Consider the following 13252-nt stretch of genomic DNA (forward strand, 5'->3'; position numbering starts at 1 on the left):
AGGAATTCTGTCATAATATTATTCAAATCTTGTTCCATGTTTTATGCTGGACCAAATTATACATACTATTTCTTCCAAGGGGATATTTACAAGACATAGTCTGCTTTACAGTTTCAGCCAGGAACAGCTTTGTAAACCTGATGCTCCACAGGATATACTGGCTTTCTTGATCCCAGAATCTGTCCCTGATACTCAAAACCCATTTGTCTCAAACGAACCACATGGTTCCCGTGTCATGCTCCCCAGAAGATACAGACTCTCTCCTTGGTCCACACCCTGGGCAGACTTAGGCTTGCCTGGGTTTTAGGACACATGCATACGCCCCAGCTGTAGAAGATTGGGAGGTGTTTTTTATTTGCAGCTCCTACAATACAGAAAGGGTAAGCACCAAAGAAGTTCCAATGAGTACAGAGTAGGCCAGCTTACAGAACCTGCAACAGATTTCTGCTTCCTTGCAGGTTCACTGTGGGGCTTTGGGTGAGATACTTAAACTCTCTAATCCATTTTCCTAATCCCTAATAGGAGGATTTTGAACCAAATAAATTCCAAGAGTCCTTACAGTAATACAATTCTGTGCCTGTACTAGCTAGAATTCTGGCTTCTAGTGGTGGAATCCTTATGTCAACTTGTGAGAGCAAGTCAGTAGAATTTAATCTGCTTAATCTAACTGTGGGAAGAGCAGAGGTGAATGAACTTTGGGGGCCTTTGGCTCATAGGGCCTCTCACTTTCTCTTTCTGCTTTCTCTATGCATTGACATTAGAAACCAGCTTCTCCTTGAATCCAAGGAGGGCTTCTCTCTCCCAGAATCTGTTTCTAAGACCCAGAAGAACTCTGATTAGCCAGTGTTTTTGCCCTAAGTTCAGAGGTCTCTACCCAGAGAAGGAAAATCACATATGCTGTCATAAGAGTATATTTTGGGGTCAGGCACCCTAGTCATTGACTAGTATATTTCTAAAATCTAGTGTGCCACAATATGTGATTGTGGGGCCTATTTGTGTTTTCAGACTTTTATTATAATGTGGGAAGATTGATGGGTGATGTAGACACCCTGATGACCTCCACCCAAATTTAATTCTGGAAATAAAAGTAAAGATAGGAGTATGGAATGGTTTAGGGAAATACCTGAATCCTAAAGCAGAGGAATATGGACCTTAAAGAGATGGGTTTGTTTACAAGTGTTTGCCAGGAATTTTGCTGTAAATCATATTCCAAAGCCAAGTCGTAATCAGTTTGAAGGATCATTAGTAAAGTAAACAACTAATCTATTTTCTTGAATTTTTCTTGCATACACATATACTTTTTTTGGATGTTGACTGTGCTAAAATTTAGAAAATATTTTCCTTTGAAAAGTTACATTGTGTTGAAATAAACAGTGGATTCTTGAGAATTTGATCACTTCCTGAGGGTTGGTTGTAACTCAAATTGGCTGTTAGTTAATACAGCTGAGATCTGGATGTTTACCTGGGCATACGCTATAGATAACAAGAGGCAGATGCCTCTTCTCTTAACCTAATGAACCCAAGTTATTCATATGTCAGGCCATTCATAACTTGAGTGCCCACTGTCTTGTTTTTGGCAATATATATGATAGTAGGTCCTTTGTTCTCATGGTTTATGAACATAGCTTGTATAACAAGAAAAATATCTACTATTTTCTTCTGGAATTCTAGAAATAGGTAACTCACCATAAACTTTATCCATGTAAAAAACATTCTGCATATTGATCATGCTTTATTAGCAATTATTGGAAAATGTGCAAAAGTTTCATCCAGTAAGTATTTTGGCATTTTGTTAATTTCTTGGTCTCATAATCTGAAGCACATGCATATTAAGTAGAAAAACTGATTGCAATAAATCCTGGCAATCTGGATGTTTCGATAATGTCACATTGTTATATCTGAAGTTGCCTGCAATACTGTTATGTAAGGCTTTTATTTTTCAAACTGTTTTAAGACTTGTTAGCCCCTGCTTTTTTATGATTATTAATAATCATATGTTTTAGTTAGACTTTAAATGTCTGTAATACATTTTGTACCCTATTCTTCTTGAGCAATGCATCTGTATCTATTCAGCTATTCTTTCTGTGAATTTCTGTGGCACTAGCCAACAATTTCTACACTTCACAGCCAATAGAGGATTGCTCTTGTCTTTTAAAAGTAGAATGAATTCATTCTAATAAATGGACTATAACCATTTTAATGAGTCATTGGCACTTTAATTACTATTCATTCAAGTATTGAAGTTCTTTTTCCCTGGTTTTGTGGTGTAAGTTTGCCTGAATCTCAGAGGAGACTTTGGATTTGTACTTTTCAGCAATGGTGGAACTGTTAATGCTTTGACAACTCTTAGTAAAAGACTGAGTGCATTTTACATAAAGAAAAGAATATGAGTCTTTAGTGGTTCAAGGACAGAGTGTAATGGCTTAGACCTAAAATATTCCCTACAAGCCTTGTGTGTCTAATATGATTGGATCCTGGAGGTACTGTACTTATCAGTGGGTTTGTCTACTGATAAGTTCAGAAATTGATTGTGCTGTCAGGAGGTAGAGCCCAGTTGGAGATGGGTCACTGTGGATGTGATAAGGAAAGGTGCCCCCAACTCCCTTTCTCTCTGCTTCCCAGCTGCCATGGGTTGAGCCCTGTTTTTCTCTGCTGTGTCCCTGTGCCAGTAGAGTTTTCCAGATCCTGGTATGTGATAATAATCATGTAACGATTCATAGAATGTACATTTTTGCACTTTTGTATTTAAAAATATTTCTATTTGTATTTGCAATATAATGTTAATGGAATAATTTATATAAAGTATCTTGAGATTCTCAATAATTTTGAAGGGTTCATGACACAGAATTTCTGACAACTACTAATCTGGAAAACATAGCAGTTTCCTATAGGGCTTATTCAGTTGAGATTCGTTTAAATGCATATAAGGAAGTGAGGATAATTTATTAAGTTACAAACTTGTATTGAATGTGTGCTTGTTTTATAGGTATACATATAGGTAGTTTTTTAAAAATAGGAATTTTAAAGTTCTTCTTATGGATATCTACTTACCATGAATCACTGAAAATACTTATTTTTGTTTGCATTACAGAATATAATTTGATGTCCAAAGAGTGCTTTTGTAATAAGCTATTTGTATTACTTGTGTGTATTTATGTGTGTTCAGTAAATTGTTAGAATAAGTGTGTATAACAAACAAACATACATGAATCTCCCAGAAAGATACACACTACCACTCATTTTTATTTTGAGAATGCATGTAGGGCTTTTATCAGGGTTCGTGTTTATGATGATAATTTCTGTGATCAGCTCTTCTAGGTTTCCCATTTCCCCCTGGCCAGATTCGGTGCACAGCACAACATCAAGCAGTGACTCACACGATAGCGAAGAGAATTATGCTCCCATGAACCCCAACATGTCCAGTGAAGATCCCGTATGTAAAGATTTCATCCTAATCTCTCCCTTCCTTTAAAGTCCTTTCAAAGTATTTTTTTTCTATCCTCTATATTTTATCCTCCTAGTTTTCTCCCTAAACTCAAGGAAAAACAATGAGAGACAATGTTTTAACAATACTTTTTGCATTTCAAAAAGGAGTATCACAAAGTCTAACACCAGTAAATGGCCAATGTGTAATATAAGTAGAAATTTGTTGAAAATGTAAGTTTTTGTGTTTGTCAGCTCTCCCATGGTTATACTAAAGCCTGAGATAACTTGTAACTGGGAAGAATTTCTTTGCGCTCACTTGGAGGTTCCAATCCATGAGTGGTTGGCCCTATCATTCTGGGCCTGTGGCAGGAGCAAGTGGTAGGCTACAGCCACTACTCTCCTCATGGCTAGGAAGCAGCAGAAAGTGAGGAAGGGGACCAGTGTCCCACAGTCCTCTTCTAGGAGACGCCACCAATGACCCAAAGGCCTCCCATCTGAAGATGCTGTTGCTTCCCAACAGTGCCCCCCCTCAGGACCAAGATTTTAATGCGTGGGCTTTGGGGGAATGTTTAGATCCAAAGCACAGCAGTTTTCCATCTCTCTTTTTTTGAAGGTGTACTTGATTTTTGATACTCTTTAAGAAAATATACTGGAAGAATTTTACAGTGTACTTTCTGGGCTATTTTCTTATGTAGAAGGTCTTTGATAATCTTTCAGTAATATGCCCTTAGGTTTAAAAGAGGAAATGTTATAAACAATTTGTTTCAGGTTAGTTATATTACCACGAGGCATGAGACCTCTCTGACGGTAACAAGCATTTTATTCCCCAGGAATCAGGAGTTTGGCAGAAAATACTTCAGATATTCAAGAACACGAACTAATCTTAATTTTTAAAACTTTTGCTTTTGCTTTTCTTTAAATCAGATTGAATGTTTGGTCAGTGCTTGTTTAATGCTTGATAAGAGTATCAGTTAAGATTAAGTTTGCTTCTGAAGAACAAAATAAGTAACCATGACTTACAAAAAGAATTTACTTGCATTTCTTTCACATGCAAAAGTCTATGAAGTCAATCCAGGCCTGTAACCCCAGCAGTCTGCAAGGCTGGGGCAGGAAGGAAATAAGAATGTGATCATTACAGCAATGTTTACCAAATCTCTTTAAGGTATTGATGAAATACCTGTAATTTCACAGGATCTCATGTGTGGATGCATAGGTGAAATAAGAGAAGACATAGTCCTAGAGAAGTAGAGTCAGGATCAGACCAAATGAAGACTAAATTCTCTAAATTGAAGTTTTGAGGCTCAGTGCATTTCCTAGACCAGTGATCATGAGGTCGGCAGTATACTGTGAAACATTCTGTCTTACCATAGTTACTTTCTCGTTGCTGGGACAAAATTCTTGATGCCCACAAGTCAAAGGAAGACAGGTTTTTCTTGGCTCACAGTTTTGTGTAGGATTCAGTCCATAGTCAGCTGGCTTCAAGGCAGGGTGACGTAGCAGGGGTACATTGCAGAGGAGAAAGAGCTTAGGGCCTGGTGGAGAGAGGAAGACAGATGAAGGGAGGAAGGAGGAAGATGCAGTTTTCCAGGCCATGCCCCCCGACAGAGCAGAAACAGCCCATGGCAGATCAGGCAGGGCGTAAGAAGTGGTGAAGCAGCAGGAGCAAGCCTCCCTTTCCCTTTTATCCCATCTATCTGAGTAAAAACCTTTGTGTGGTGCTACCCACACCCAGGGTCAGCCTTGCCATTATCTACATCAGAACTAAGCTAAACCAATCAGTGGTCTAATTGAATAATCACACCCTTAATCCACATGCACATAACCTTTATCCATATTCATACACCCTACAGTCACCTCTGAAGAGGCCCATCTGTGAGCTCATGAGGCTTTGGAGGGACCTCTAGATACAAGCTGTAACACCAGGCAAGCACTCTAACATTGAGCTACATCATCCAACCCTTCTTAAACACATTTATGGACATATACTATTTAACTGCTGCGTTACAGCCCTAAAATAAATGAGTTTCTTTGGGTCCAGGGTCCGGGAACATCTTAGTTGTGTTCTCTGCTTCAGGGGGGTTCTTACCAGCTGCAGTGAAGGTGCTGGCTAAGGCTGGGGTCTGAACTGAAAGCTACATCAGGGGAGGAGTCTCTCCCAAGCTTGCATGGTTGCTGGCAGGATTCATTTCCTTGTGGGCTGTTGGATTGAGGTTCTTGGCTCTTAGCTGGCTACTGGGAGGAGGCCATCCCACCTTGGTTTCTCGCCATATAGGCCTCTCCAGCATGGTACAGGCAAGCCAAGATGACAACAACCTGCTAGCAAGAGAAAAGTCACAATCTTTCATAACTTTATCACAGCCATGATTATCAATCACCTTTGTGTTAGCTTTCCGTCAGTATAAAACAAACACCTGAAATAATCAATTATAAAGAGAAAACTGTATTTGGAGTCATAATTTTGGAGCTTTTTAGTTCATGATTGGTTGCCCTTTTTGGTTTGGGCCTGTGGTGTGGCTGCACATCATAGCAGAAGCATTAAGCAGAGCAAAACTGCTCATTCCATGGCCAGGGAGCAAAAAAGAGGGAGGGGCTGGGATCCCACTATCCCCTTCCAGAGCATGCCTTTAATACCTAAGATTGCTCACTGAGCCACCCCTCTTACAGTCCATGTTTTAATTACTTTTCTTATTGCTGAGCTAAAATACACAACACTTAAAGGGGGAAAGGTTTATTTGGCTCACAGTTTGTAGAGGTTTCAGTCCGTAGTTGCTGGCTCCAAGGCCGGGTGACATGAAGTGGGGCATTGCAGAGGAGAAACAGTCCACGGCAAGCAGGCAGCCAAGAGCACATTCGCCGTTTCCGTCCCTTATATTTTATGCAGGCTAGCCACCCTAGAGTGGATGTAGCACTCACACCCTTAGTCCTAGCCAGAACTATGACAAAACAATCAGTGGAGATTTAGTAATCACACACCCTTGATCCCAGCAACACACACTCTAGATCCAGCACAGGCATCTAGTAAGACACAAGCTGTAATGTAAGAGTCCACCACCTCCCTGTGGTGCCATGCTGGAGACCAAGCCTTTGATACATGCACCTTTGGGGGCCATCCCAGATCCAAATCACAGCAACCACAACATTGTCCTGTTGTATTGTGTGGAACCAAAGGGAAATTATACTAGGCTGAGAACAGCGGGACGAAGAACTTCTGGAGCCATTTGAAAGGCTGACTACATAAGCATAAGCATTTCACCAAGAACATATGCTGTGTCAACTTTTGCTGAACTTTACTAATAGTGAATATTTTAGTGTCTAAATATGAGCAGCTGTAAAAGACTATCTCCCACTTTAGTTCCCTCTTCCCCAGCCTGCATTTCCCCCTGAGGCCACCTGGGTCCTTTGATTCTCTGTTGCTGCCAAATTTCCTGAAGGTGTCAGCTGAATTCCCCAACTGGGACTTTGAGAAGCCGAAGAGACATTAGGCAGTGGTGAGTTCGAGGTGAAGCTCCACTTCCAGAGTTGCTAGTATTTGGGCAGCAGCTCCCCCCAAACCTGAGCACCACCTAAAAGCACTATAACGTAGGAAAACAATCTTTTATAGTCCACCGTGTACTTTCCCCAGGCTGCACATGCTGTAGTAACATCCATGTGTGTACCCAGCTCTAAGCACGCTGGATGGGCCATGCACTGAGGACACTGGTGGAGATAAAGGCAGTGGGGCCAGTTAGGGTTGGTAATGGGCAGAGCTAATGCCTGCACCATGACTCAGTGTCTGTGTCCTGTATGCTGGCTGTGGCTAGATGTGCATGTGTGTGTGTGTGTGTGTGACTGTAGGGCAAAGAGGCAATACACACACAAACACAGAAGGTGAAGACTCTAGAAGTCAAGGTTTTGGGGGCAGAGGGTTTGAGACTAGAAAGAGCCCAAAACGGAGATGAATACTGTGACTGAGAGAAGAGGGAAACAAATAAGCAGCTATTTCACAGGCTTGCTCTCCCACATACTGGGCTTACCTTTTTGTATTAATCTATTTTCCATTGCTATCACAAAATATCTAAAGCTGGGTAATTTGTAAAAAAATGTTTATTTAGTTCCTAATTCTGGACTTCCAAGCAAATGACACCAGCTTCTACTCACCTTTGGAGAGGACCTCATGTGGATGACACCACAATCATGAGTGCATACAGGAAAGGGATCACATGATGACAGAAAGCCAGTGAGAAGGGACCAGTCTTGCCTTTAAAAGAACCTGCTCTCATAAGTCACACATGGGTAAATACCGAACAGTTTCTCTGGTGTGAAAAACTATAACAGATCCTAATGGAATAATTAATAATGTGAAATAGGAAGAAAAGGGCTAAAGGTGTAGGGAAAGTGGGATGGGTAGGGGAAAGGGAATAAGGGAAAAAAATATGAGAAAATGAAAAAAATGGAAATAAAGTGTTTGTAAATGGGGAGGAGAGGAGGGGATGAAGGAAGGGCAGGGACAAGGGGAAAAAATGAGAACCAAGACCTGTCATGTGAAGGTACAGGATCCCAGTAATGAATGTAACTGTACTGTATACCTAAAATGTACCAATAAACTCAAAAAAAAAAAGAAACTGCAGCTCTCTCCAGAGCTCATTTGAGAACAGCATTAATCTTTTCTCATGGCTATAACCTAATTATCTCCCACTGGGCCCCACCTCTTAACCCTGCTAAACTGGGGACCAAGTTTTCAAGACAAGAACCTTTGGGGGACAAAGCACAGCCAAACCAGAGCACTTAACATTTTGGTTAGCTCAGCAGGGATGCCTGATGCTGCCATCTTGGCTGATGCCAAGACTAAGAGTAGATGGGGTTGGAGTGCAGAGTGGTAAGGTGGAGCCCACCACGTCGACTCCAAACTGCACTTAAATTGTCAAGTTAGGTGACCGATGTGGCCTTATCGTTCATGAGATACAGGAGCAGCTGAGTGACATCTCAGGGAGCCCTGTGAAGCAATATTTGCCAGGATAGAAACTCAGTTCACCCAGTCATGACCTCATCCATTTATCTCTGCTTATCAAACCCATCTGAGCCTGCCTAGGTTTGGTGGAGGGAACCGCAAGCTGGTACAGTGCACTGGTCTCCATCCAGGAGAAGGATCTAGCAGATGTGCCATGCCCAACCCATCCTTCAGCCCCACTTGACCCACTCACCTTTCAACGACTCCCACCAGGAACTATCTGCCACCACTGAGTGCCCTTCTCTGGGTGTGGCCTAATCCCTGTACTGAGTTACACTGGCGCCAGGCCTTCATTCTTCAAAACTCTTCCAGGGAGAAGAAAATTTGCAATGAGACTATGACATGAATGGCAAGTTAGGCCTGACTGTCATAGCTGTCCTCACTTTATAACCTGTCTGGGTGTGTGTGTGTGTCTGTCTCCTGTATCCCAGGGGATTTGTTCTGTTCACCACCAGGGGGGATCAATGAAAACAAGTAGGACAAACAAACAGCTCTCCCTGGGTTCTGAGTGACTCCAGGCAGGGTCTACAGCCATCATCTCCCTCTGCTCTCCCCAGCATCTTTTCTGAGCAATTTCCCCCACCTAACTCCTCCCCTCTCCAAGTCCTGATTATGCTTTGTATCCAGGAAGGAATGCTGTGGGCATTTCAGCACAGCCTACTTGGCAATGGTTTGTTCCTTCTTTTGCTTTCAGGCCCAGCTCTTGCCAGGTTTGGGGAATGCTTTCTCTCCCTTGTGCCCTATTACCTGTTTGTTCCTCTTCTCTGGGTGTACCATCTGCAACCACAGGACCCTACTGGTCACGGTCCTTAAGTCCACACCTTAGGCAGCCACCAGCCTCACTAACTTCAGGTTTTGGTCTCTTTCAGCCTCTACCACAGGAAGAAAAGTTGGAATTTGAACATCAGGCACATAGGGTAGTGGTGGTTCTCTGCTGTAGGGAAGGGCTGAGGTACCACACACACCTCTGGTGGTGATGCCTGGCTTGATTCTCACAGCCTGCAGAAATTCAAAAACCAAGATGCGGTGATTCCCGTTTATTTACAGGGCTCATGTTCACGACTTCACACAACCCTACAACCCCATGAGGTAATTTGCATCCTTATTTCACAGTTGAGGAAAACAAAGCCCAGATTCATTAAGGGACTTGCCAAGGTCACTGAAGTCTTAAGTGATAGGTGAAGGCAGAATCTAGGCGACTGAACCCTAAACCCCGTGATCATTCTGACTCTGGGGTGTGGATGCAGGACTAAGAGATTACCCCAATACCACAGGCAGGATGGTGTCTGCATGAGCTGGGACCATCCCAGTGATGAGGCGTTCAGGAGCGACCTGAGTTAAGAGTCCCCCTCCACACTTGCAGTACAGAGTCATGGCGGGTTGTGTAGGGTAAATGTTTGATGCGGAACCAGTGTCTGGGGACAACATTCCCACTGGGTGTATACAGCTTCTCTCCATGGCTGCCCAAGAGGCTGCGCAGGGCCATGTTGCCTGTCAGAACTTTCTCGTAGAACTCCACTCCACCCTGGCCATAGGCTGCAGAGAGTGAGGCCGTGTGGCGGTCCAGCCAGCCTTCCAAGGCATGAGTGAGAGAGTCTGTAGAGAAAGCATAGGCCATGAAGCCTGCCACGGCTGCCACCAAATTAAAGGCAGCTCGTAAGCTCATGGGGCCTCCATAGAGCCCCAGTGCATGCTTGGCACCCACGGTCAGTGCCCAGGTTCCTGCCAGGCAAGCTGGGGCTGGCAGGGCCTGCAGGACAGCGGTGCTGCTCTCCAGGTACACCACCTCTCTGGCCAAGGCAAACTTCTGGGCATCACGGGTCAGCGTCAGGGCCTCTTTTAGCCGAGTGCCTGCTGGGCTCTGCCAGTTGATGTTTTGCCCGTGTATGACCACAGGACGGTTAGTGTTGTTCTTTGGAACACCTAGGAAGTTGGCAGGGATGCCCACCACAGCACCAGCAGGGAGTCTTGGGAAACCAGCACTCACAGGATGGAAGGTGAAGGCGGTGAAAGGCTTGTAGCAGTGGCCTGAGCGAATGCCTATGTCCTGTAGCACCTCTTGGAAGAGGCTCTGCAGCTGTGGGGGGAGTGGGGCCGGCTGGCCCTGAGGCCAGTACTGGTAAAGCCACTGGGCAACAGGATCCGCAAAGAGGTGGTAGGAGATGTGAGCTCCAAACAGGCTTGTGCAGGAACCCACCAAGAGGGCTGTCCTGTGTCTCTGGACAAAGGCTGTGGCCCACCACAGGGGACCAGCCATGAGTGCTGCTACTGCTGGAAACCTGGCCAAGAAAAAGAGAAGTCAGCCGCCAGTTCCCAGGTCTGCCTGCAGACTAAACATCCAACAGCCATATCCTTCTTACTTGAAGCAATACTGCACTGTGGTTAAGAGCATGGGCATTACAGCCAGATCTCCTGAGTTTAAAGCATTATTTCTCCACCTGCCAAGCAAGCATGTAACAATGGACCTTCTCAAGGGAGGTTGTCGTGAGTACATGAATGTACATAAAACAATCAGTGTTTGGAACAGTAGAGACATCCCTTATGGCAATGGCTATAAGTACTATTTTTATTCCCATAGTGAGGCAAAGCACTAAGTACCCAACTGCCTTACCACACCTCCCCATTCATCCTGTACTGAAGCCCTGTGATACTATTTATAAGTGAATCATGTGTTCAATTTATTCAGCATTCACTATATGCTAGATACAGTTCTCAGGGCTTTGCATATGCAGGTGTCTGATGTATCTTTGAGGGTTTGGTTCACCGCCCCCCATATCAAAATCCAAGGATGCTCAGGGGTTTTCTATAAAATGGTGCAATGTTTGCATATAACCTATGCATATTCTGTCATATACTTTATTTATTTTTATTTTAAAATATTTTGGTACTGGGGATCAAACTCAGGTCCTTGTGCTTGTGAGGCAGGCGGCAGAACCACTGAGGTAATTTCCTGGCCCCTCTCATATACTTTAAATCATCTCGATTATTTTCAATATCTAATACAAGATGAACATTATACATAGTTGTTACACTATATTATTTAGGAAGTAGTGACAAGGGGAAGAAGGGCTGGGTGTTCAGTACAGACACAACTGTTCTTTCTAGTATTTTCAATCCTTGGTTGGTTGACTCCATAGATGAGAATCCACAAATATGGAGAGCCAACTGTATTAGGGCAAAAAAACGTGCCTGTAACACTAATAAGCATAGAGATATTTACATATGTATATGTACTCACATATACACACAACATATGCATAATCATCTCATACCTGCAGATTGGTCCCTGGACCTCTGCTGATACCAAAATCTGTGGTGCTCAAGTCTCTTCCATGAAATGGCTTGGTATTTGTAGACAACAACTGTTCATCTGCCCCCATATTTTTAATGATCTCTAGATTATTTACATTACCTAGTACAATGTATAATTTAATTGTATAGTTTTTATATGCCATTGCTTAGGGAACAATGACAAGGAAAAGCCAGGACATGTCCAGTTCAGATGGAAAAAGTTTTTTTTTTTCTCCAGAATTTTCAATCTGCACTTGGTTGAATCTCCAGTTGTGAAACCCAAGGATACATATCTATACTATCTCACAAAAAAGTCTTCACAACCCCCAAGAATTTTACTATGATTGCCCCTATTCTAAGGCAGTGAAAATTAGTGCAAGGACAGGTTAAGTAAACTGACCAAAATCCTGAGCTAGAAAAGTGGTAGTGTTATGGGCTGAAGTTTGTCCCCTCTAAAATCATGCTGCAGGCCTAATTCTCAGTGTCTTAGAACGTGAGCATATTTGGAGACAGGGTCTTTATAGAGGAGAGGAAAACTAACTTGTCAGGACTGGCTCTCTTCCAAGCTGACTGGTCTCTTTCTAAAGATGAGATTAGGTCACAAACCTATGTAGAGGGAAGAACACATGAGGATACAGGGAGAAGCTCATCTGCAAGCAATGAGGTCCAGGAGAAACCGAACCTGCCTACTCACCCTCGTCTTGGACCTCTAGCCTCCAGCACATTGAGAAAATAAAACCCACCCGGCCCGGGGCACTGGTCATGGCAGCCCTTGCTAGCAGGCAGAGTAGTTGAATACAGGCTGTCAGGCATGCACAGCAAACCTTCCATTTCAGAAAACTCATGCTAATTTACAAACATATAAAAAGTCTAAATTACACATTCGTTCCAATCATCATGAACTCATAGCCAATACTGTTTCATTTCTATTCCCACCCACGCTCCCCTCTGACCGGTTTACTTTGAAACGCCCCGGGAACCCTATCAAATATGTCACGATTAATCACAATCATTCAACTTTGGCTAAAGCTTACTGTGTTCCTGAAGTGTCTATCAGTGAGACCGCTGGATGCTCCTTGGCCTATTTTAATCAAGATCTAGGGCTGGGGGTGTAACACGGTGCTGGGTATTTGCTTGGCACGCCGAGGCCCTGGGTTTGATCCCCAGCGCTGCAAAATAAAACAAAACAACAAAGATAAGGGATTTACAAAGGTCATCATTTGGCGGGGGCGTTTTCTTTCAAAGACGAAACAGTCTAGGAAATGAAGGGTCCTGGACAAAGTGGCCATGCTCCCTTCATACACCGCGAGCACTAGGGCCGCTCTCAGAGGCGCGGCCCTGCAGTTCCCGGCGGCTGCGGGAGGAGGCTAAGGGCCCGTCAGAAGAGGCCCGCTACGCTTCCACCCTGGGCCCCAGGCCACTCTCGGGAGCCTGCGCTCGCTGAGACGGGGTAACCAGGTAGGAGGGGAGTTCCGGGGGCACGACCGACACCTAGGCGAGCTCACCTCCTCGGCGACTACCGGGGACTCGGCGACACGCGCGCGGGGC

The 13252-nt window shown here is 43.8% G+C and overlaps 1 protein-coding gene across 6 annotated transcripts; it reads right to left on the reverse strand.

The window, feature by feature from the left end:
• Positions 1-4921: 4921 nt before the first annotated feature.
• Positions 4922-13252, reverse strand: Tmem177 (transmembrane protein 177). Of its 6 annotated transcripts, none has more exons than XR_004514703.1 (7): positions 13210-13252; positions 12739-12873; positions 9379-10692; positions 8607-9285; positions 6168-6359; positions 5513-5739; positions 4922-4958 (listed from the first exon to the last, which is right to left on the reverse strand). XR_004514703.1 is itself a non-coding variant. In XM_033757136.1 (3 exons), exon 3 carries the CDS (start codon positions 10668-10670, stop codon positions 9735-9737), a length of 936 nt encoding a protein of 311 aa, XP_033613027.1. In that variant the 5' UTR covers positions 10671-10692; positions 12739-12873; positions 13210-13252; the 3' UTR covers positions 7970-9734. The 6 variants fall into 6 exon arrangements, 1 of the variants encoding a protein (XP_033613027.1); XR_004514702.1 differs by having other exon boundaries at positions 8607-8718; positions 9161-10692; XR_004514705.1 differs by adding an exon at positions 12246-12310 and having other exon boundaries at positions 8607-10692.

The sequence above is a fragment of the Fukomys damarensis genome, unplaced genomic scaffold (genome assembly GCF_012274545.1).
Source record: "Fukomys damarensis isolate Sample0158 unplaced genomic scaffold, DMR_v1.0_HiC HiC_scaffold_29, whole genome shotgun sequence".
NCBI classification, from domain to species: domain Eukaryota; kingdom Metazoa; phylum Chordata; class Mammalia; order Rodentia; family Bathyergidae; genus Fukomys; species Fukomys damarensis.